The sequence below is a fragment of the Fundulus heteroclitus genome, chromosome 19 (genome assembly GCF_011125445.2).
Source record: "Fundulus heteroclitus isolate FHET01 chromosome 19, MU-UCD_Fhet_4.1, whole genome shotgun sequence".
NCBI classification, from domain to species: domain Eukaryota; kingdom Metazoa; phylum Chordata; class Actinopteri; order Cyprinodontiformes; family Fundulidae; genus Fundulus; species Fundulus heteroclitus.
The window spans coordinates 6498593-6523047 of record NC_046379.1 but is presented as its reverse complement, the minus strand read 5'-3'; the positions used below and the strand labels follow the sequence as shown (position 1 = coordinate 6523047).

Below are 24455 nucleotides of genomic sequence, written 5' to 3'. Positions count from 1 at the left end.
GACTTCACGTTTAAAAACACAAAACCAGAAGACAACTTTAAACGGATATAACAAAATTCAAAAGATGCTCTTATATGTGGAATTTTAGTTGTTAGCTTAGTTTTGAGTTTGTGCAGCTCTTGTTTTTTCTCTTTCTCTCAATACAGATCCACAAACTTTAAATCACCCTACTCAGTTGTGCTTTTCTTTAATCTGAGTATGCAATTTGCAATGTCTATACAGTATTTTTGATTTTAGTCTCCTTTTTTTTTTTTTTGTTTGTTTGTTTTTTACGTTTGTGTGAATCAGCATGCTTCTATTTGCCTGTCATGTTGCTGCTGGTACACCTGAATTTCCCCACTGAGTGACAATAAAGGATATTTTTATTCTATTTTTATCATTTCTAGCTCTGGGCAGCAGTCATGCTCTGTTTAGGGTTTGTTTCTCCCCTGTGTTTTCTTATCGTTATCAGGAGGGAAATTCCTCTTTAGTCACCTGGTGGATCATGAAGCATGATGACGAAGCGGTCAGTGAGTCACAACCGGCCCGATATTTCAACAGGGTGTCAAAAACATTTCTCAAGACATGTCTTTTGTCCATACTGATATAACAGCAGCACACCGTTGCTGCAGATCTGTTGGCTGAGCATTAGTGTAATTCCATTTTATCCCAGAGGTGATCTGTTGAAGTGAGATCTGGGACGGCCACGGGAGTCGAGTGAACTCATTGTTTTGTTCAATGAACCAGTTTAAGATGATGATAAAGGAATGGAAATGGTCAGCACTAATACTCAGGTAGACCATAGCATTCAATACCGGGCAAAGCACACAAAGCATGCTTAGAAAATATCTTCCATACCTGAATACTGCCGTCTCCAGCCTGAGCTGTTGGGACAAGGGAGGATGGAATCAGTTTCAATTCAATTCAGCTTATTTATATAGTGCCAATTCACAACATGTCATCTCAAGGCACTGTATGAAGTCAATCATCCAGACAGATTGGTTCAAATTTTCTATCTAAGGAAACTCAGCAGGTTGCATCAAGTCTCTGACAAGCAGCATTCACTCCTCCTGAAAGAGCGTAGAGCCACAGTGGACAGTCATCTGCACTGTTGATGGCTTTGCAGCAATCCCTCATACTGAGCATGCATGAAGCGACAGTGGAGAGGAAAACTCCCCTTTAACAGGGAGGAGAACCTCCAGCAGAACCAGAACCAGGCTCAGTGTGAACGCTCATCTGCCTCGATGACAGAAAGCACAGAAGCTCACATTGATCCAGGACTATATTCTCTGTTAGAGAAAAGTGAGAGGGTAATGGCAGACTTGTTCCATTAATGTCTTCATACAGAAAATAAACAGCTAAACACACAAGCTCCAGTTTACGAGTCTGGGGGATAAAAGAGAGAAACCTGAGAAATGATGGCTCTTAAAAATGTCAGCAGATCAGCAGTGTTCAAATACTCTGACAAAGGTTAAAATAATTTAAATCACATCTTACATATCACATAAAAACACAAGAAATGGCAAATAAAAAATTAGAAGAACGGACCACAAAAACAAACTACTTTAAAACATGTTTTCTATCAGACATTGTGCTAGGGTGTCAAACTCATTTTGGTTGAGGGGCCGCATACAGCTTAATCTGATCTCAAGAGGGCCACACGAGTAAACTCATTGGAAGATTAAATAGAACTAATAAATGTGGGCTTGTTGTTGATTTTTATGTTAAATTAATTTCACTTTTACACAATATATTATGAATAATCTCAGCGTTTTTAAGAAAAGCATGTGCAATTTCAACAATACTTTTACTCAGTTAAACATTTACCCTGTGTTAGATGAACATATCCGCTGTTGTTTCTCTCTGTTTGCACACAGCCTTGCTGTTGTATATGTTCGTCCAGCTCTGTGCTTGTGAAACACACTCTGAAGCAGCACTGCAGCGCTAATGAAGCGTCCCCCCCCCCCCCCAACATCACCATTCTCAGGCTGAAACCTGCCACAGGAAATTACCATGGCTGTCACCTCGGTGTGCCCGCCTCAAGCTGAGCCCTCCCCTCAGCTTCCCAGTTATTTTTGTGTCTGCTTTCCAATTTTGTGTCTGTCAGCCTCTCCAGATGTGTGTGTTTGCATCGGAGTTTTGTTGTCCATGGCAGCGCGAGCAGCTAAGCATTTCAAGTAAAGTCAACAGGGCTTCAGTCGCGTCAGCTGTCACGCAAGCTGTGCAGAAAACCCCAGCTACCCAACAGGAGACGCTCCTTCTGGTTCTAAAGATTGCATTTTAGCCAAGAATTCTCCTGTAATATAATCTAATTCAGTTTATGTTGATTCTGAACAAGCTTTGGACTATCTAGATAGAATCACCCGACCCAGTTTGCTGTGAACGAAGCGGATCTGAACACAGTAACAGAGAGAATGAGACGGAAACTGTCCCTACATCTGTCTCTCCTTCTGATTTAAGACCACAAAACTAAACTTTTATCTCTTCGTCAAAGCTTTCTCACACTCCTGTTGTGTTGATCCCTGCCTTTCCTCCAATCCATCATCACTGCACCCCCACCCCGTTCATGGAGGCCAGTCAGAGAAATGAGCCGGGGGCCATGATTCATATTTATAACAAAAGCCAGACCAGCAGTCGCCTCGTTAGCAGAGTCTCACAGGTCTGCTGCGTCACAACTTCTCTTTAACGCTGACTTGGCTTTGGCTGGCTCTCACTTCTCTGAGTCTGAGAACGGTGGCTCATTTGTTGTTGTGTTTCAGATTAAAAAAAAAGTAAGCATTTATATGTTCTCACTGTTCTGGGAGGAAACACAGGAGAAACAGGATGCTCATTAGATTTGACCTTTCACCCACTTTAACCGTTTTCTTTTTCTCAGTCACTTCTAAATGTTTTCGTCAAACTTAAAAGCGGACATATCATGCTTTTCAGTTCTTCATTTTCACATTCAAATCATTCGGTTTAATATGCTGTGGGACAATCTAATGAACAACCAAACGTTTTAACTTATCCACTTGTAGCTTCGCCATCCTTCAGCTTGGACAACAGAATTCATCAGGGAAAGAAAAATGGTGGATTAAGCTGGAAGTCCGTGACCTTGTTTAGCAGCTCTACAACAAATACTTTGATGTAATTATTCAAAAAAACTGTAATAGAAAATAAAGAAACTGAAGGGCTTGAAAACGTGATCCAAAAAGAAAATAAAGGTATCTATGTAGCTCCATGACAGACTATATTCTAATTTTCTGCATTCATAGAGACTCATAGTACACACCAGAATGTATTTAAGGGATAAAAAAAAGTAGATTTTGTATGATGTGTCTCCTTTAAGTTGCACCCTAAATGACTTATTCTCCAAAATATGGTTTCCTGTCTTCATGAAGGGTTATTCTCAAACACCTTTTGCCTGAATGGTTCTCAATCTTTGTTAGAAGAATATTCCTTACTATTCTGACATAGCAATTCAGAAGCATTGTAATAATTAATGATCGATCAAAACTTTAAAGGTGGATAAAGGTGTCAAACCTGGAAAATGAACCTTTTTCTTAACTCGTATGATTACGCCTTAATTGTCTAATGTCTGATGTGACATACCTCACTTCCTCTTGAATTGGATGGGTTCCAACTATACTTGATAGTATAACATAGTGGTCTACCTTTGTCCTATAAGTCCACAGAACATTTCCCCAAAACTGTTGGGGATCATCAAACTGTTTTGTTTTGACCAAATGTGAGGCGTTCCTTTGTATTTATTCATCTATTTATTTATTTGGTCACCAGCGGTGTTGACCTTGGAACCGTCTCATTAAAACCATTATTTTATTTTTTGCCCTGTCACTTTGTCGTTGTTCAATCACAAACACAGTTTTTAGCTCAAGCAACTGAAGTCTGCAGTGCTTTGTTCTTTTCAGGGGTTTTGTGACATCCCCGAGGAGCCATCGATCGACACACCTGAGGTAATTAGCTTTGACTGGTCACTCCTGGGTATATTCAGCAGTGATCCATGATTCCTCCTTTTTTAAATAATGTCACACCGGGGTGAATTTTATTTTTAACTTTTAGCCAGCTTCATACAGCTCTGGTGATCGGCATGGCTTTCGAAACTGAACTTGAGGTCAATCACCAGGAAATCACAAACTGATAAAGGGGAGCAATTATGTCTACACACAGGGCTAGTTTCAATAGGCTGTTTTTCTTTATAAATAAAATCTATCTATCTATCTATCTATCTATCTATCTATCTATCTATCTATCTATCTATCTATCTATCTATCTATCTATCTATCTATCTATCTATCTATCTATCTATCTATCTATCTATCTATCTATCTATCTATCTATCTATCTATCTAATCTATCTATCTATCTATCTAAATGTGAATTACATTTTTATCTATTAGATTTTTCAAATTTTATTTTGTGATTAACATTTAAATCGGGACGAACTGAACTGGGCTCCAAATTTAATATGAACACGACCGTGACTGAGCCTTTTCGTTTTTCATCAGCACCGCATCTAGATGACTTCTGGTCCGAGTTTGCGCCACATCGGCAAAACCCACTGAGCCGAAAACGAACTGAGCGCTTCACCTGATTAAACTCCCTCCGGCCTGATGTGAGGCTCTTTAGCGGGAAGTTCTGGTCCAGTTGGTCTCACTGAGCTCAGCATCAGTGTCGGCGCTGCCTGTTAATGATAACTGATCAGCACCTGCAGCCCCCCGGAGGATACCGATCCGTCTCTGGGCGCTCCAGCACCGCAGCCGGTTGGACAGCGACCGCGCAGCGTCGGCTGCGTCAGCGCGGCTCGGCCAATCAGAGCGCAGCTCTGGGGGGAGACGAACGCAAACAGCCCTGCTGCTGCAGCTGTGTAGTAGCAGCAGCCCCCCCCCCGCCCCCCAGAAACAAGCAGTGCTGGTCTGATCCTCGTGGATTCAGTCCGCGAAGATTAAAGCTGCTTAATTAACCTGATTCAAAATGGATACGCGGATAATTACCTTAAATAGGAGCTGACCCGAACCGGGAGGACGATGGATGCTCGCTCGATAATTGGAGAAAGTACCGATGCGATAGTGGTGGATGATTCTCCCACTGAAGAGAAGGAAATCCAGCATACTGGCCAGAGGTGGGTTGTTGTTGTCTGTTTTTGGATAAATTAAAATGAGCAATTAATTAATCAAGACCTGCATCTCAACGTGTTCAACAGGAATCTCTGAGTGTCTCATACTCCTGTCAGAAGAAAGTGTAAATCAGCTGTCTTCCAATGGCCGTGGACAGTATATTTTTTTACATTTATGATTTCTTATTTCATATTTATTTTATTTAATGTGTCAGGCTGCAAAATCTGCACGAATCAAGGCAGATAAAAAGATGCTGATCACTTTGATCTTGTCCTTGTTTGCGTTTAACGGGGTGTGCGCAGCAGCAAGCAAACATCAGGGTAGCACCCAAAAACGTTCACTTGTCTGAGATCTGCTGAGTTTCATTGCCCTGCTCTGCCTCAGATGGATGTCTGGGTTACAGATGGCAGCCCATCACTCATCCTGATCCTCACTGGCAGCTCTGCTTTGCAAGGAAAACATCCGTGTGAGACACGGAGGCTGGAGAAAGCAGGGCTGAGCTCAGCCGCTCAAAGAGAAGGCTGTCTTCTTTCTTGTTATGCAAAAGGCAGGTTCTCCAAGTTATTTTAGGTATTTTCCCAACAGATCTGACTTCTAAAGAAAGTCAGCAGTCGGTGTTTGGATCGTCTGCTTTTGGATTGTCAGTGACTGACATAAGGAGAAATGTTTTAGGAGTTCTGCTGCAGAACGTTAAGGAAGACAAAGAGAGTTCAGATGACAGCTTCAACCTGAAAAAAGACCTTTTCTTAAATATGTTAAGACCTTTTACTACCAAAGGTTGAGTTGCCAATCATTTCACTTAGCCTGCTGAATGTTATAGGTTTTAATGAACTCTTACTTCAGTCAACAAATTAATCTTTTTTTAAGTATTAATGCAAAGTTTTTAAGAAATCCCAACCTGCCGGTCTATTGTTCTGTTTCCAAAGATTCACATGCAGCTTTTCTTGCAGTTTCTTCTTAAAATCATTCTTAATTATTAGCCATTTTAATACTGAATGACAATTATAACAAACCTGAGAATGTGAAACAGTTTTAATTCTGTTAAATTATAACATCCCTTAAAAAATACCTTAAATGTGCAAAGCAACTCTTGATCTGACTCAGTGTTCTGTCTCACATCTGTCAACTCTCCAACATCATAAAACATCTCACTCTGATTGGTTGACTCTGTTGGGTAAGCTGATTTGACGGCTGCTAAAAATCCACTTTTGATTGGTTGATTGTTCCTGGTTAATGCGGTCCATGCAGATGTGAGTCCTAGCAGAGAAAGGGCCCTCAGAGAAGAGAAAGTTTTCAGCAATCAAAGAAGTTGGACCCAACCACGTCATCCTGTTTGTCCATTCTCACACGCTATGCTAAGTTTTGCATGGGGTAAAGGTCTGAAATGTGCCACGTTTGTACATTGTACTCCTCTCAATAGTGTGTTAAAGCCCTCAAGAACTTGTTTCCTGACCAGACAACCTTTGCACTCAAAGTGAGCAGCCTCTGGACATCCCGAGAGCTGGTACCAGTGGAGGCTAGATTCTGCTTTCTGCCTCAGTGTCACCATACTGATCTCCTGGGGCATCCAATCTGACTATCCTTCCAGAGTGGCTGTCACAGCATAGCATGTGGTCCAGAAACAACAACTTCTGACACACGGTGAAATTCATGGATTACATTATGAAAGGAAGGTCCTGCTGCAGCAAAGCATTCCCAAACCACAACACTTCCAGCTCCATGTGTCACAGCTGGCATGAGGTTCTTTAGAAAACAACCTGTCCTCTGTTCTGGTGTCCAATTCTCATCTCTCCACCGATGAACATTATTCCCAGAGGTCCTGGTCTTTGTCTATGTTCTCTTTAGTCTGACCTTCATGTTTTTCTGACAGAGCAAAGATTTTTTTCTTTGCACACCTCCCTTTAAGGTCCCATGATGACATTTAGCATTTCTGCCGACTTTTTCAGCATCTTGTCTGCTTTCTTGAAGAGCTGTATAAAATAAACCATTGTTGCTGGCTTTGGTTTGCTGGTATGTGCAAATAAAACAATAATCCCTATCTATCTATCTATCTATCTATCTATCTATCTATCTATCTATCTATCTATCTATCTATATATATATATATATATATATATATATATATATATATATATATGCATTTAAATATGCAGAAGGTGCCGCGCAGCATTGGGAAGTAATTTCGGGTGCAGATTCCCATGGCGGACACATTCACGGCACACCGACGTCAGGCTGCTCTGCCAAACTCCAGGAGCAGCCTGCAGACACCGTCCTCTTTGTGTTTTTGTTGTTTTCTGACATTTCCCTGAAATATTGATGAGTTCTGTAAATCTCAGTTCTTCTCCATTAGCAATAAGACGTCTGGGTTCCTCATTCGCTCTTTGTGTTTCTTCACTTGCTTCAGCACCTAAAAAGGCTAAACCTCCTGATAAAAGGCTCTGTGACGAAAGCTGCCGTGCACATTTTGGTTTCTAAATTATTTAGCTTTTTTTATCAGTTTCATTTTATCACAAAGAAAGAGCAACTGAGGTCCTCACTCAACTCAACCAGTTTGTTGGACTAGTCTTCAGCCGAGCGCCTCACCGCACGATGCGACTGTATCCGTGTGAGGTCAGAGGGGCTTTGCTGGCTCTCTCTAATGCCATGGTTACCAGACGACAGGACCGGCTGCATCCAGACTGCTGGAAAAACAAACAACACAGACCCTTTACAGAGAACAGCCATTAGACGGCAGCTCGGCTGTTTATGTGTAAATTATCCAACGTCTCAGTTTAGAGCCCAGCTGCGCAAGGACTGGAGCAGGAGCAGGTCAGGCGTGTCGTTTTGTTGCACAGATTTATACCGTTGTGCGGTGGAAGGATTCTTGTTCTGCAGGAGGTAGAGTTCCTGGCTTTGATGTCAGCATTTGTTTACTAGAGTTCCCTCTTAAAGTCCAAATTCATGGAGGATTTAATGAGCTACGCTTCACCTAAAGAAAAACTGAGCAGTACTTTATGCATTAGATGGAAAACGCTTTCACTGTGTCATCAAAAATATGAATGAAAAAAGGCCTCCTGATCACCTGAAGCTTTAAAAAAAGTAAAACACAAACTCACTCTACTGACTAATTATAAATGCAAGAAAATGAATCACTAAAAGACCACTTTATGTCAATTAAAGTTGATCAACAATCTAAAAACGATTAAAAGTCTGCCTTCCTCAAAGAAGTTACTGTTAGCTTTCAGCGTCGGATCCATCATGGATGGAACTGGAAAGAAGATTTAACTGGTCAGATGCAGATTCATGTGTTCTGAAAAGTAACTTGTGTTTCTGCTGTGCTGGTTCTGTTAGCACTGGCCTGGATGGATGGATGAGTGGGTGAATGGGTGGGTGGATGGATGGATGGATGGGTGAATGGACGGATGGATGAATGGATGGATGAGTGGGTGAATGGATGGATGGACAGATGGATGGATGAGTGGGTGAATGGATGGAGGGATGGATGGATTGTTGGATGGATGGACAGATGGATGGATGGATGGAGGGATGGATGAGTGGGAGAATGGATGGGTGGATGGACAGATGGATGAGTAGATGGATGGATGAGTGGGTGAATGGGTGGGTGGATAGACGGGTGGTTTGATGGACAGATGGATGAGTGGATGGATGGAGGGATGGATGAGTGGATGGATGGATGAGTGGGTGGATGGGTGGGTGGATAGATGGGTGGTTGGATGGACAGATGGATGAGTGGATGGATGGATGAGTGGATGGATGGAGGGATGGATGAGTGGATGGATGGATGAGTGGGTGGATGGATGGATGAATGGATGGATGAGTGAGTGAATGGATGGATGGATGGATGGATAAGTGGGTGAATGGATGGAGGGATGGATGGAGTGATGGATGGATGAGTGGGTGAATGGATGGATGGACAGATGAATGAGTGGGTGAATGGATGGATGTATGGACGGACAGATGGATGGAGGGATGGATGAGTGGGTGAATGGATGGATGTATGGATGGACAGATGGATGGATGAGTGGGTGAATGGATGGATGTATGGATGGACAGATGGATGAGTGGATGGATGGACAGATGGATGGACAGATGGATGGATGAATGGATGAGTGGATGGATGGATGGACAGATGGATGGAGTGATGGATGAGTGGGTGAATGGATGGATGGAAGAATGGATGAAGTGATGGATGGGTGGGTGGATGGTTGAATGGATAGATGGAGGGATCGGTGAATGGATGGATGGCGAGTGAGTAAATGGATGGAGGGATGGACCGATGGATGGATGAATGAATGGATGGAATGATGGATGGATGGGTGGGTGGATGGTTGAATGGATAGATGGACAGATGGATGAATGAATGAATGAATGGATGGATGGGTCTGCAAGTCTCCCATGTTGCCATTTCTGGTAAGCTGGACTTTCCTGTTTCAGGTTTTTTTTCTCCAAATCCGTCACCTGTGGATGAGCAGAGCTGACATGTGTCTCAGTTTCCTGAACATGTTTAAGGAATGAGGGTGGAAAGAACAAAGGGGTTTTCTGACAGCAGTTAGCGCTGACGTGGCCGCTAACCCTCTTCAGCCTGAAGATACAGCATCACGATGTAAAATTCCTACCTGAACCATTTTCCAATCTATTTTAATTGGCCTGTGCTCAACCTGAATCCCCAACGTGTTCCTGAAATCCATTTCTTACCTCATTACGTCTGCTGGATCGTGTAGTTTCTCTCTGAATACACGAGAATGTGGAGCAGAGAATCATAGAGCAGAAACTCTTCACCATAAATGTGATTTATTTATTGCTTCTGTCGCCATTAGCTCCTCTCCCAGTTATTTCCTCCCTCATGTTGTTGCCGTTACACGTGTTCTCGTGTCTTTTCTCTGCCCAGTCGTATCCCGGTGGTTTCTCTGTGCCCCCCTGACGGCTCTGCTGAGGCCCAGCTGACAGTCGTCCCCTCTGCAGAGGAGCTCTGTGACAGCTGCAGCAGCCTTGGCCGACCCTCCTCTTCCTTCCAGCTCTACCATCAAGTACGTCTGAGCTCTAACTGTGGCGCCGTGTTCAGCATTCAGTCAAACTGTTTTATTTAGGCCAGACTGTCCATGTATTATATGTCTGTATAGCACCATATCTTTCATGTGCTTTGTAGGAATTTAACGTGATAGCAGACACAATGCATGCACACATGGTTTTAAAGATTTTTTTCTGAATAAAAAGACAACATTTTGTAAAACCGCCCTGATTTCCCCCTGTAGTTCTTTACAAAACAGCTCAAACCTCGTCCCAATGGAGCCCCTCTGAACTCCTCCGTTGGATTTAGGTCGGGACTTTGACTAGACCATTCTAACGCATGAAAAAGCTTTGATCTAAACCAGAGGTTCACAAACTTCTCAGCCTGCAACCCCCCCCCCCCCTATAATAACAGCAGCAGAAACCGATGACCCCCTTTTGGTGGGATGAAGGTTTTTTTTTTCTTTCTGTAAATTATGAGACTAAAGTCATAAACCTGCAGAAATAAGGTAGTAATTTTATTACCTGTGTTAAAATGAGGAATGTGGAGCATCTTTGGTTTCAATTTCACAAATAAGGAAATACTGAACCTTTGGCAGATCAGCATCAAATTGTTATTATCCTCAGGACTTGGAAACGATTATGTAACTTTATTTATTCATAAAATTACAACTTTATTCTCGTAATGTTCTCAATTCTAGTACACCTAACTTTATTCTCCTCATTTCCAAAAAGAAGAAACTGTGTATTATGGCCCTTGTTAAGGTTAAGGAAAATCAATAATTTTCTACGGGGAGTAAATTTCCACAAAAAACTCAGGAATGTTTTAGATTAATTTCACATATTTGTAAGACAAAATCTGGATGATTCCTTATATCGAAAAGTTGCACATCTTCAAGAACAAAATCTTTTTCCATGATTAAAGGCATACATTAGCTATAATAATAATAAGTAAATCTCCACCATTGTAAAGTCAAAATTTTTGCATCAACATCTGGATCATCTCTGATCTACACCTTCTCACTGATGCTCTGGCTGGATGTTTAGGGTATAAAAAAAGACATAATGGGTGTGAATACTTTAGCTCTCTTTGTCTTCCTTCAGGTCCCCCAGCGTCTCCAGACCGGAGCCTGTCATTCGCCGCGGAACCATAAATGCCCCCACTGCAGCAGTCGCGGGCCAGGCCAGCCCCACTGCTGCCACGGCTGCCACTCAAACGCAGCGTGTCCTCATGCTGATGGAGGCGCGGCGGGAAAATCGGTACACAGCTGTGGTTCCGCCCACCAGGCGTCATGTCACGGGTCAGCAAGGTGTCACTGGCTGCACGGGTCCAACGAGAGCAGGACCCAGACCAAACCAAAGCAGCGCCATGTGGCGTCAGTAAGGTAGGGTAAAAAATGCTATAAGATATAAAATATATCTAAGAGAAAATTAGCAAACCATGCTGGTGTTGGTAGCTAGATTTTATTAGATTATAATAGAGTAAAACCATCTGTATCCTTTTGCCTGGTTTCTCTTGTAATTTAGGTTAATCCTTTGTCATTTAAATGCATCTTTCATTTAGTTTAACTGCAGGAAAATTTATGTATCAGCAATTGAAGGGGACATATACAGAAAAATCCACTTTTTTTTGTCCCTCATATGCATTTTGTTGTGTAGCTGGAGTCTCTAGGAGCACAGACATTTTTAATGTAGTCTGTCCAGGAGCTGCTTAGATCTCTTTATATTCATTCTAAGTCGCATTTTTCAAGCTGTTCAGTTTTCACTGTGAACAATTACGTCACAGCAGTTGCTCTAGAGCTGCTAAACAAGGTCATGGACTTCCAGCTAACCAATATCGTAAATCCACCATTTTTATTTCTCGGAGCGGTTTTGTAGTACAGAGGATGCCGAAGAGGACACTTCAACAAGAGGACACTTCAACAGGAGGACACTTCAGCAAGAGGACACTTTAACAAGAGGACACTTCAACAAGAGGACACTTCAACACGGGGGGAAAGCTCCTGAAGCTGCTGATGGCATCAGGTGGATAGGAGGACAGCAGCTTCTATGGTTGCAGAAGCAAGAACTTGGAGAACGGACGAATTGGGGGAGGCTATGATTGGCCTTGAGGAAGACCCTTCTAGATTTAAAGGAGAAATTAGAGGTGGTTTGGGCATCCAAGACCTTTAGGCAGAACCAGAACCAAGGCAGAACCTTGGGATGCTCCAGAATGAACTGGAGAGCGGTTCTGGATAGAAGGAGGTCCAGATTTCCCTCCTGGACTATTTCGCAGCACGACCTGATCTCGGATGAGTGCAAGACAATAAATGGATAATTATTGGCATAATGATGTTCTGTTATTAATTTCACATTTCAATGATTTACAGGAGCGGGGGACTTTACTTCATCATTAGGAAGTGAGTACTAAACCCCATAGGAGGTTCATTACCTTTCTTTTTTAAATTAGTGTCCCTGATTACTCTTTGGTTTCCTGTTTCGTGTCTCTTCAGGTATTCCCAGCTGTTGGTGGACCATCCGTTAGCGGTGCTGCTGGGTTGTGCCATATTGCTGCTGGGATGCTCACTGGCTGGACTGTTCATTGGTTCTCTACCGGACTTCTCTGATCCGCTTCTGGTGAGTAAATAAGAAGTACAGAGTCACCAGGAAATTACTTAAAATTAGTGTTCCACCGATACCGATACCAGTATCGGACGGGGCTCCGATCCAGCACTAAAATGGTGGTATCAGCATCGGCGAGTACCAACAAATAGGACACCGATACCATTTTGATGTTTGTATGTCACTTGAACGCAGCCTTCTCTCTCCCGACTAGTATTATACATGTTATATAAGTTCATGAAAGTTGCACTATTTTGCCATTTGAAAGGCAAAACTCAGGGTTTAAAAGAAATTATTCAATTATTAAAGTAATTTTTCTGTCTTACAGTGGCACTGCTATTATACATGTTATAATCTCACGAATGTTGCAGTATTTTGGCCTTTGAGAGCCAAAAGTTTATTCAACTATTGTTATCTCTTTGTGTACCACAAGTCTGTTGTATCAATCAATCAATCAATCAATCAATCAATCAATCAATCAATCAATCAACCACCCTTTCCAGGTAGGCAATAAAAAGTACTACCCTAAGTAGTATGCAGTTCTTCATATATACACACACATCAATTTCCAACAGATGGTATCGGTATCGGCCAATACTGCACAGCCAGGTATCGGTATTGGGGCGGAGCACTACTTAAAATCCTCCCCTTGCTGCATCTGTTCTATAACCTTGCATCAAATCTAAAACAGAAACCTCTGGAACCCCCATTTAGGGGATATTCCTAACGTTTTGCTCCATGCCTCTTTATCTATTCAGCCCAGTCTCATCAATGAATCACGCTGAATTAGATCACATTCTTTAAATTTGCCCACTCCCGTTTAGGATAAATGCTTAAGACAGTGAAAGCTAATTGATATTGAAAGTTAAATGTGCCCAAACACAAAACACAAAACATTAAACGCAGGCTGCTTTTAGCTGCAGGACTGTGTCGGGGATCACTATCCTTTACACATAGTTAGCCTTGACATATATCTTGAACTGAATCATTGTGCTCTGGACTCATCAGGGTTTCCAGCCGCGGGGAACGTACATCGGAGTTCGGCTGTCCAGCTTGTCCAAGCTTCAGCAGGAGACCGGCCCGGGAAAACCTCTGTCTGCTGTGCCTCAGCAGCTCAGCAAAAGGTCAGCAAAGACTTAGGGTATGATGAGGAGTGTCCGCACAGGCATAACGGACCGCTAACCAATGCAAACAGATGCCACTGACCCTGGATCTAGATGTTATGAGACATTCAGAATCCATCCAGTCCCAGTGAGAAGTTTATATTGATGTTAATCTGAGTCTTTTAGGCGTATATTCAACCTTTTCTTTTTCAAGGCTGATTATAAATCATCAGAATATAGCCAACAATCATGATAATTACTGTAATGAGAAGAATGCCCAAGTCTCAGTGGCGGTTCTGGACCAAATTTACCTGGGAGGCCAGGGTGGGAACAGTGTTTTTTTTTTTTTTATTGGGGCACAGAACAAATTAATTCAAACAGGAAAAACAGGGCAAAATGTAATTGTTTAACATATTAAGTGAGCCAAAGAGCCACTTGTTGGTCTGGAACTGCAGGTTGGAGACCCCTGAAAACTGTGATCTTGTCTCAATGCTTCTGAAGCTAAAAGTGAAGCACATTAATTTTAAAGTTATTGTTAAAATAAAAATATAAAAAATTAAATGGACCGAAGGGACCAACCAGTTACGGTTTCTCTCCAGTACATGCTATCATGAGAAATTTTGTCAGTATTATGTCTTCAGTACAGGGGCCCTGACCAGTTTTACAGTTGGCCCCTGTCTAGAACAGCCCATGCCAAGTCTGACTTCATTTTTGGGGGATTTGGTCACATTCACCCCCACTTAGAATAATAAAACCCCTTGATAAATTTCAGAAAAGCTGCATTTGTTTTGAAGTCATAAACAAACTTCTGGTGTCACTATCACTGGATATTTCACCACTTTTCATGGCAGAATTGGTCGAGGTCCTTTAAATTGGTTGGTTTCTGGGCAGTAACCCGGCTTTTAAGCATAGTCCATACATAGTACTGAGGTCAAGGCTGAGTATTATCCTTCCTTATCGCTCGAAAAAACCCGCTTGGATATCTGTTTCAGGATCTTTGTCCTGTTGGGCTTTACAGCTGAGTCCAAATTTCTTTTATTTGACCCAAACTCTCCGGCTCAGACGGAAGAAAATTGATTTGGATGTTCAGGAAGAACCCAGAAGCTGTCATGAACTGAAAATTGCTGGAACACCAGTATTATTGTCCACAATGACTGAGAGTCCGATGTTATTATTATTATTATTATTATTATTATTAATGATAATAATAATAATAATAATAATAAAAAAAACATCTGCTCTGAAATAAACTCCTTTAAGCTTGCAGCTTTAAGAAATTTGCAGCTGCCCACACGGACAACCCAAACGCTCACAGTGAGGCTTTCAGACTTTAGAGCACCATACCATAACTATCAAGCACAGTGGTGGCAGCATCATGCTGGGGACTGATGCCGTAAACAAAGTGGATGGAATAAAGAAGATGGAGCACCACTTCTGGATTCTTCGACGTTATATGAAATCTACAGTTGGATGATTAAGGCTTGGACACAGTTGGGTGTTTCAACAGGGCTTTCATCCCAAAAACACACTAATTTAATATGGGATGATTAAATTAAATTCATATAGCACCTCATCTCAAGGAATTTTAGAAAGTCAATTCTATCAAATCATCCAGACAGATTGGTTAAAATGTTTTCTACCTAAGGAAACCCAGCAGATTGCATTGAGTCATGGTCTTGCAGCATTCGCTCCTCCTGGATGATGGCCCATTGTTTGTGCCAGAACCAGTCTTCAGCTCAGTAATGTAGAAAAGATTTGCACCATCCTGACTAACCAGCTTAAATGACCTCTAGCAAGTCTGCCAATGGGAGTGGTCAGATATCTAGCTGGAGAGATGCCAGAAAAATAAACATATCTGAGCCTGTGTGTCTGATTTAGGCCCTGTGAGGATTTCATAAACATTCACAATAAATTAAAACTTGCGCACCTAGTTCTTCTATTAAAAATCACAACAGTAGCCTGTTGTGTCATCATTCAGCCATAAAACAATTAAATAAATCAGTACAGGCCTAAATCAAAGAGCCATTTTAGCCTGCAGCGGCTGTATGCCAACTCAGAATTAATTCATCTTAAAATTAAAGTGTGCTTTCACTTCAGATATATTTGTAAGGACAAACATGTGTTTAATGAAATAAGTTTCTTACTTGAGCTTCACCAGGTCCGGCGTTGTCAGCAGAGACAGCAATGGCAGTCGGCTCGCCTCCGGAGGACGCAGTAAGAGGATGCTGGCTGCAGACTTTTCTCCTGACACCTTCCTCTGTGACGCTCCAGGTGAGGAAGTCCTGAACCCTGAAAGGTTTCTCCTAACTGAAGACACAAACCCTCTAGAAATTAGAAATAACCCGCAACTACGTCAATAAAACACTGATTTAGCTGTGTGGTCGGGTTTTTATCAAAGTCAGTTTCTATCAAAGGACCAACTTTTATGTTTTTGCTGAAATACAGAAAGCTCCTGCGATAGATTTAACAACCCCGATTTTTGCTCGTCACACATTTCACAAGTGTTTTTTACCCTCTTTGATCCTTCCTAATCACCCCTATAATCACATGATTCACCGCTGGTCGTCTTGTTCTCATACGCCGACGCCATCTGTTCTCTCTGTGCAGGCGAGCGCTTCGCCCAGCTGGTGTTTCGATCCGAAAACTCCGCCAGTCTCTGGAGCCTGAAGGCCATCCACGCCATGTGCGAGATGGAGCAGTCCAGGGTTGGCACACGTTCACTCACTTCTCTCTCCCTTTTAGATAATTTCTAGGCTTCAACTTGTATCAGTGTCACTTTAATCTGTTTGACACGCTGACTATCATTTACGTTTCTATCCTGCTGCACAGTAGATCCACTGTACATTATCTCACGGGGAGTTATTAGTTTTTTCTGTGAATTAGTTCCAGAACCGGGCACGAGTTCAGAAAGCTTTTTTTTTTTTCCCCTCCTTGTGAATCAGATTCGCTCCCAGGCCCAGTTCCAGGACCTGTGCCAGCAGCCGGAGAGCCTGGAAGCAGAGGGAACGCCGAGAAGCGGCTGCTGTCCAAGCTGGTCTTTAGGGAATTACTTGGCGGTCCTCTCTAATGCCTCCTGCTGCCTCAGCCTTACCTCACAACAGGTACTGTAGCTTTATGTTATCAGCTGCAGACAAATTAGAACTTGCAAAATGAGTAGGTTGGTTAGATTATAGATTTTCCAAAATGTCTGAATTCATGCTGGCAAATTTCTAGCTGAGCTTTTAGATTCAATGTTTCTGTTAAATTTGTTCCAGATTGCACACTTCTATCAGGACCCATTTGTGTCAGACTGTAGTTAACAATCTTTAGCACTGCCAAGGGTTTTGTTTTTAAAGCCAGGCTTGTTTTTTCACAACTCGAACCAACTTGTTGTAGCTGAACTCTTTAAGCGTGTGGCCTAAACCAAACTGAAGAATAAGCCGAGAATTTGTCTTGCTCGATCCTCTGTACCTTTAAATGTCAACGGACTAATATACAGTGCTGTGAAAAAGTATTACGCATTCTTGACATTCCTGTTTAACTTTTTTACCAAATAAGCAGATTCCGTGTAATCAGGGAGAGCATGCATCTTGATGTTCTGTCATCCTTCTGCCACGCCAGGTTTCTGAGTCTCTGAACCTTCTGCGGAAATGTGCTCCGTCCTACCACAGAGGAGATCTGACCGAGGCCTGTGCAGACCGGCCCAAGCGCGCCGGCTGCTCCGCTGTTCCCCCGCGCTGCAAACAATCCCGCGTGGTCTTCCAGATCCTGCACTTCCTCGTCGACAGGGACTTCCTCGGCCCCCAGACTGTGGAATACCAAATACCAACGCTGAAGTACAGCCTTCTCTTCCTACCCGTCCGGAAAGGAGAGCACATGATGGAGATCTACATGAAGAGCCTGGAAGGAAGAGATCTGACGTACAAAAACACGACCATCACGGGGATAGACTTTGGGATCAAGAAGACGCTGTTCAGATATTACTTGGTGCGGGATTCGGTGTTCCCGGTCCTAGCCATCATATCCCTTCTGTTCACGATGGTTTTATACCTGCAGTCCTTTTTCCTGGTGGCATTATCTGTTCTGGCAATCGCAGGCTCACTCTTGACCTCATATTTCTTCTATAAAGTAGTTTTTCACCTGACTTTCTTCCCCATGGTCAACCTGGCGGCAGTTCTGATTCTCTTAGGAAGCTGCTCCAATCAGGTTTTTATCTTCACCGATTTCTGGAATCTGCAACAAACGCAAAACCCGTCCGCCTCCCTGGAGAAGAGAGTAAACCGAGCCCTGCAGGAAATAGGTTATCTGATCCTAGCTTCAGGCCTGACCTCCAGTGCGGCTTTTTTCTCCGGTTATCTCAGCAGCATCACGGCCATTCGGTGTTTCTCCGTTTTTCTGGGGACGGCTTCTCTCGTCAGCTCGCTCCTGGCCTTGGTGTGGCTGCCGTGCTCCTTCATCCTGCTCGAGCGCTCCAGGAAGACTCCCGCCGCGTCTGTGGCGGTGCAGACGTGGAAGGCCTGCTGCGCCAAAAACCCGGACGGCTTCTGGGAAATGAGCTCCCGTAAGAGGTGCCTCTTCGGCGTGGCGCAGAAGCTGCGAGAACTAAAACGGGGCCTGTCAGACACCTCGAACCTGCTCTTTCTGAAGATCTTACCTTGCGGAGTGGTAAAGTTTCGCTACATCTGGGTGTGCTGGTTTGCAGTGCTGGCCGGCGGCGGCACCTACATGTCCTGCGTCGACCCGGGCATGAGGTTACCCACGCTGGACAGCTGGGTCACCCAGCTCTTCCGCTCCAGCCACCCCTTTGAGCGATACGACGCAGAGTACCGTCACATGTTTATGTTCGAGAGGCAGGAAAACGGGGAGGACAAACCTGTGACCGTCCTGCTTGTTTGGGGCGTCAAACCGACCGATAATGGGGATCACCTTAACCCACAGAGCAACGGCTCCTTGGTTTTTGACCCCGACTTTAACATGAGCCGGCCTGAAGCGCAGGTCTGGCTCAGAGATCTGTGTGGAAGGGTCCAGAACCAGAGCTTTTACTCGGCTCCGTCACCAGAGCATGGAGAAGTCGTGGCAGATAATGTCTGCCTGGTGGAGCAGCTGGTTCGGTGGGTATCTGCTAGACAGTGCTCGGGGAGCAACGATGCCCTTCATCTGTGCTGCAGCAACACCCCCTTCCCCTACCCTCCCAGCTTGTTTGAAAGCTGTCTGAACATTATGATGGCAGAGAAGCGTGCCGAGGGCCCCCCGCCAAGTGGCGGAGGCCTGTACTTTCAGCCAGACGGCAGGGTCGCCGCCCTCGTTCTGGCATTCCAGACCACCTACTTCTACAGCTTCAACTTCACCAGAACCGGCATTTTTTACAGGGAAATCCTGACGTGGTTCAACAAAGAAATATCAGGAGCACCAAAAGGGCTGGAGGACGGCTGGTTCATCAGCCAGCTGTCTCTGTTTGATCTCCAGCAGTCTCTGGGTGCGGAGACTCTGGTGGTGGCTGGCTTCTCGGTGGCGCTTACATTTATTCTGCTGCTCCTAACCACCTGGAACGTCCCGCTGAGCTTATACGCCACTGTTGCCGTAGGGGGGAGCGTGTTTGTCACCGTCGGCCTCCTCGTCCTTCTCGAGTGGCAGCTGAGCGGTGTTGAGGCTCTGCTGATATCCTCCGCTGCCGGGTTGTCCGTTGACTTTGTTGCCGACTTCTCCATATCCTACAGCTTGGCTCCGCACTCCGACAGGATAGGGAAAGTGGCGCACTCCACCAAAAAGATGGGATGCCCCGTGGCAATAGTTTCCGGCGCGTTTTTTTTCATGGGCATCGTGATGCTGCCCGCCACTGCCTTACATTTCAGAAAAATCGGCATCTTCCTGTTCCTGGTGAAATGCGTGGCGTGCGGATTCGCAACCTTCTTCTTTCAGTCCCTGTGCTGCTTTTGCGGGCCGCGGAGAAACTGCGGAAGGGTCAAGCTGCCGTGTTTGTCGGAGGACACAGACGGCGTGCTGACCTCCTGTCAAGAGCCCGTTCCCTCGCCTGCGTCAGCCGCCAACGGCGCCTTTGGCAGGTCCAGGGGGAGGCGGAGTTATGACGAAGAGGCAGGTGGTTACCTCTACCCCGACCAGCAGCGCCAGCACAGAAACAAACAGGCCGGCGGAGGAGGAGGAGGCTTGCCCAGGGGCGCGGAGCAGTACGAGCTGCAGCCTCTGGCTTATCGCCTCAGCGACAGCTTTGAGAACAGCACCTGCACCAGCAAGCTGTCCAACCGGCCCTCCGTGCTCTCAGACGAAATTGAGTTTTGTGGGGTAGAGGTGAGCAAGAAGCACGCGGAGGAAGGCAGCGAAGAGATGCGCAGTCAGCAGATCTGCCAACCGGCCCTCCAAACCTCGTCTCCTTACAGAGAAAACACCCTTCGCCAAGCAGGCCCGGGGCAAGAAGCGGTCCCCGCTGGGAACCTGCTGTGCAAAACTTGCAGGGGTCAATCGGTTGGCGGGAAGCAGTGGAGCAACACGTCCTACTCCTCGTCGCTGAGCATTGAGGAGACCGTCATCAGCACCACGATGGAGACCACTGAGCAGCAGTCGTTTTGTGAAGATGAGAATACCGCAGCGGAGGGTCCCCATCAGCACTCCCTGTCTCAGAGCTCCTGTGGAGGACTGGAGGACTCCTGCGAAACATGCTTGAGCGACATTGAGGTGGGATCTTCAAACGCGCAGCGCCACGACGGCGAGGCGGAGGTCCAGCTGCAACCGGGACACCTCAACGGTAAGAGAGACACACTGAGGCTCTCACTGAAGGAGACGGTTTACGAGACTAGAGAGCGCAGCAGCCGCAGCGAAGAAGTGGTCATCTTACCCAACAGCAGGCCCGACCTACCAGACGTCTGGATAAAGCGAGACGGACAGCGGGAGGACACAAGCTGAGCAAACATATTGCTGTGGAGCCTCAGTCATCCAGGACATCTCAGTCCTAAATGCTTGAACCGAAGGCACCTGGACTTCTTCTCTTGTTTCTGAAGGCATTCTAGTTGTGGGTTAGGAGCAGCCCACCTGTTAAACACCGCTGGAGCAGTTACACCAAGAGGGCCTTGAGGGTCACGAGTCCCCAATTCCCCTGTCTATCCTACGGGTTTCCTGGGTCAGGCTGGGACTTGGACTGAAAACACCGGTGCTTTTGCAGAAGACATCGTTTTGCCCGTCTCTAACACCTACAGAGAACCCTCGACCCGTCTGCAACCATTGACCAGCTTACCAGTGTTTAGCAGCTCTGACCAGAACTTGTAGCCGGGAACTCCTAACCCTCAACCCGAACTAAAGTGCCTCCAAGAAAGAGAAGAAAAAAATCCATCCGCCACTTGTTGAAGCGCTTAGGATCACGTTAAGCAACGTTTTGTAAGCACTGTGCATTTACTGCTCTTAATTTACAACTAACGAATGACTGACAAAATCAATGGAAATCATGCAAAACCTAAACTGTCGGATTTGGCACACGTGTGACGAGTGACACCGTGTGACTGTGAGGTCGTCTCCGTCAGAGCTTTGGTCTTTCACAGGAACCGCTCTGAGCAAAGCATGACTTTTAAACCCAGCAGAGCTGAATAAAAGCTGTTCAGGCGCCGGTTTGCGTTAGCTGAAATCAACGCTGCTGCATGTCATTATCACCACAACCTCAGAATAACTGCGGCCGCTGCCTGCAGACTCTGTGCCTGAGACTTTTGAACCTGAGCGCGCTGCACAGACCAGGTTTGTATAGATACACTGTGAACTCTGTGCCCTGCGCTGAAACTATCCACCACCATTCAGGAATATACATGCAGTGTATTTAGGGACTGGTGGGATACAATAGCTGTTAAATAACGACATTTAAACTGAATACATTAAGAAGATTTAGGTATTTATGTAAGCATTGTTGATTTATCAAATATCTAGCTTTTTAAAATGTCAAAGTTAGATCTTCCTGCGTCCATATTTGACCTCCTCTGTATTTGTATTTTGTCCCCGTATAGACAGCAGGGAAGCGCAGATAAATTTTTACTATCTCGAGCTGTTTATTTATGGTATTGTTACTGCAGAAAAATGTAGATTCTCATATTAGGGTGCTCTTAGGCTTTAAAAATTGTCACTGAGGTCTGGTCAAATGTCCTTTTAGTGAGACGGCAGAAAAAGTAGCAGAGCTGAGCCGAGTTTCCGCAGCTGGAAGGCTACAGCAGTGCAGCGTTACCCTGCACCCACCTGTTGCTGTCAGTTGGCCAGCAGACTGAAATAAAACAATAGAACAATAGAACAAAGACAAATCCGGCTATTTTTTTTAAATATTTCATTCTTATTCAACTAATGCTGGTTTGAAATTACAGTTAGTAAGCTTTGATCGGCAAGTTTGTCAAAATTAAATCTCCACCAGAGCAGATAGCCTGACTAATTAACTATACAATGCTACCTTGTTATACCCCCACTATTCCTCAATAAACAGCAATAATATTAGAATAACATTCAGTGCAGTTATCTGTTGCTATTGTTTCGAATAAAACCAATTAGACGATGCTATATTTTAATTGATAGTTATTTAAACTGTATAACTATACGTTTTATGTGAAATTGCCATTTTTACTCATGTTCATGCTGTAACGAGTGTCCCAAACGGCTATTTTCAAACAACTTTTAAGAATATATGTATTTTATGTACGTTATTGCGTAATTAAGCCTTTTATAGGTGATCGTGTGCAACATGTAAGGTTTTCCAGTGAAATGCTTACAGCCATTTGTTACCACAGATGTCTAAAAGAATCCAATGTGAACAAACTCGGAACAAATTAGTGCTTGTTTTCAGAAAGTTGATGCTTGTTACTGAGGTAGCTGCTTCTGTCCGTGTTACCGTATACTGGATATGTTTAATTTATACTTTAATGGTAGTTTGGAGTCTGTTACACAAGGGGTGACTTTTACATTTGGAAACACTAAAGTGATTTTTATTTTTTTACTGCTTGTATTGTTCCGTTTAAATGAAGCTGATGCCGACAGGTGGCTGGCGTTGAACTGAACCAGACAACCAGAGGTGGGGATTCTGTCAGAGAAAACAAAGTTTCTGAGCAATACCTAACTGGAAAGCAACAGGGTTTCAGGATTTCCAGTAAGAGTTGTCAGGAAATTACCAAATAACAAAAAAAACACCAACTATATTTACATTAAGTAATTATTCATGATCGCTTTTCACTTCAAATGTATAGTATGATGATGAGTGTCAGTGTATCGTCCTGTGTTCTCAGATGTTTGCTGTTCAGCCTGTGATGTGTCAGTGCCAAAAACTGGAGCATTTAAATCCCAAACAACTTTCAGATAAATCAAACAGTTTTTTCTTTGACATATATTTTAAAACTCTAAGAAATCGGAGTACGTCTGAGTCTGACACTCTGGAGGGGAAAATTGAGCTGTAAGTAAAAATTTCAAGGTAGCGTATACATTTTCATTGTTAATATCATTAAGCATTCAATCTCTAAAGTATTTTTAATCGATACAAAACTCGTCTTCATCATTGTCGGCTGTGCTGAGAAGTATCTGTCCTCTTTGCAGATCTCCGTTTTTTTCTTCTGACAGCAGGGTTTTTATATCTGACAAATATAACAAGAAGAAAAAACAAGAAGCAGTTTTTAAATGTTGATTACCTGGAAAAAAAAAAGAAGCCAGAAAACTAAGTTGTCCCTATCGGTGAAAAAGTAATTGGCCCCTAAACTCAGTAACTTGCAGCCTCATTCTTGGCAGTAACTTCTGTCATCAATCGTTTGATAGAACCTCTCTCATACCGCTCTGTGGACATTTGTCGACTCCTCTTTGCAATATTATTTAAATTCAGCCACATTGGAGTGTTTTCCAGCATGAATTGATAGTTTAAGTCATGCTTAGCTTTAGATGCCGTTCTCGGCTCTGTTGTGACGGTCTGGGTCAGTCGTTAATGCACTCTTGGAGTAATTTTAGGAAAGCTACTGCATTGTTCTATGTTTTCTCATTTTATGGAATATAGCTCTCACTTTGAATCCCCAGAGCCCTAAAAAATTACTATCCAAACCGTTCCAAACTGATGTAAATGGCATCGCTTTCGGAGATTTTATATCCTTCTTCCTGTTGTCAGACAGGTGCCTTTTAGGTCATTTCTTCAGGTCTCTGCTCTCTACTTAAATTTTGTGATGAAGACATTCAAGTGTGACCAAAATAAAATAAAACGCAGCAGAAATCTGTAAAAGGGACAAGTACTTTTTACCAGCACTGTATGCGCAGTGGGCTGTAAACAGTGCAAACTAAACAATATCCACATTTTACATGATAACCCTCTCATATGAAGTGCATCAGGCAGGCAAACATAGACAATCACCTGTTTTCTATTATATGCATGAAAGAGCAACGGTTACTGTCGCAGGTTCACCACACAGCATTTCAAAGCTTGAATCAGCTGGTTCAGCGCATCTAAATATTTTGTCCGTTTCACCTGAAACATGCTCCAAATGTCTTAACTGGTTGTTTGTTTGGCTCAAAGTGTGTGTTTTGTACAAAATCAAATAAGATGTATCTATGATCCTCTAAATGATATAAAGTAGAAAAACAGAGGCGATAAAGTGGCTTTGATTGTGGTTCAGCATGAAACCTTGTCAAGATTTACATAACGTGCCTCTGAGCTGCTTTCTAAGCA

At 43.8% G+C, this 24455-nt stretch overlaps 1 protein-coding gene across 2 annotated transcripts; it reads left to right on the top strand.

Moving 5' to 3' along the window:
- The first annotated feature begins 4478 nt into the window (after window positions 1–4478).
- LOC105927652 (dispatched homolog 2 (Drosophila)) lies at window positions 4479–20701 on the top strand. Of its 2 annotated transcripts, none has more exons than XM_012864527.3 (10): window positions 4479–5098; window positions 9982–10120; window positions 11205–11485; window positions 12470–12499; window positions 12593–12716; window positions 13710–13825; window positions 15963–16075; window positions 16412–16509; window positions 16747–16905; window positions 17405–20701. In XM_012864527.3, exons 1-10 carry the CDS (start codon window positions 5004–5006, stop codon window positions 20699–20701), a joined length of 4452 nt encoding a protein of 1483 aa, XP_012719981.2. In that variant the 5' UTR covers window positions 4479–5003. The 2 variants fall into 2 exon arrangements, with proteins under 2 accessions (XP_012719981.2, XP_036006530.1); XM_036150637.1 differs by having other exon boundaries at window positions 15954–16075.
- The last annotated feature ends 3754 nt before the right edge of the window (window positions 20702–24455 follow it).

Excerpts from the sequence above, each read along its gene's own strand:
- LOC105927652 (XM_036150637.1), top strand. The coding sequence starts at position 5,004 with ATGGATGCTCGCTCGATAATTGGAGAAAGTACCGATGCGATAGTGGTG. Across the intron at positions 5,099-9,981 it reads ATCCAGCATACTGGCCAGAG|TCGTATCCCGGTGGTTTCTC; the intron begins GTGGGTTGTTGT and ends TTCTCTGCCCAG. Across the intron at positions 10,121-11,204 it reads CCTTCCAGCTCTACCATCAA|GTCCCCCAGCGTCTCCAGAC; the intron begins GTACGTCTGAGC and ends GTCTTCCTTCAG.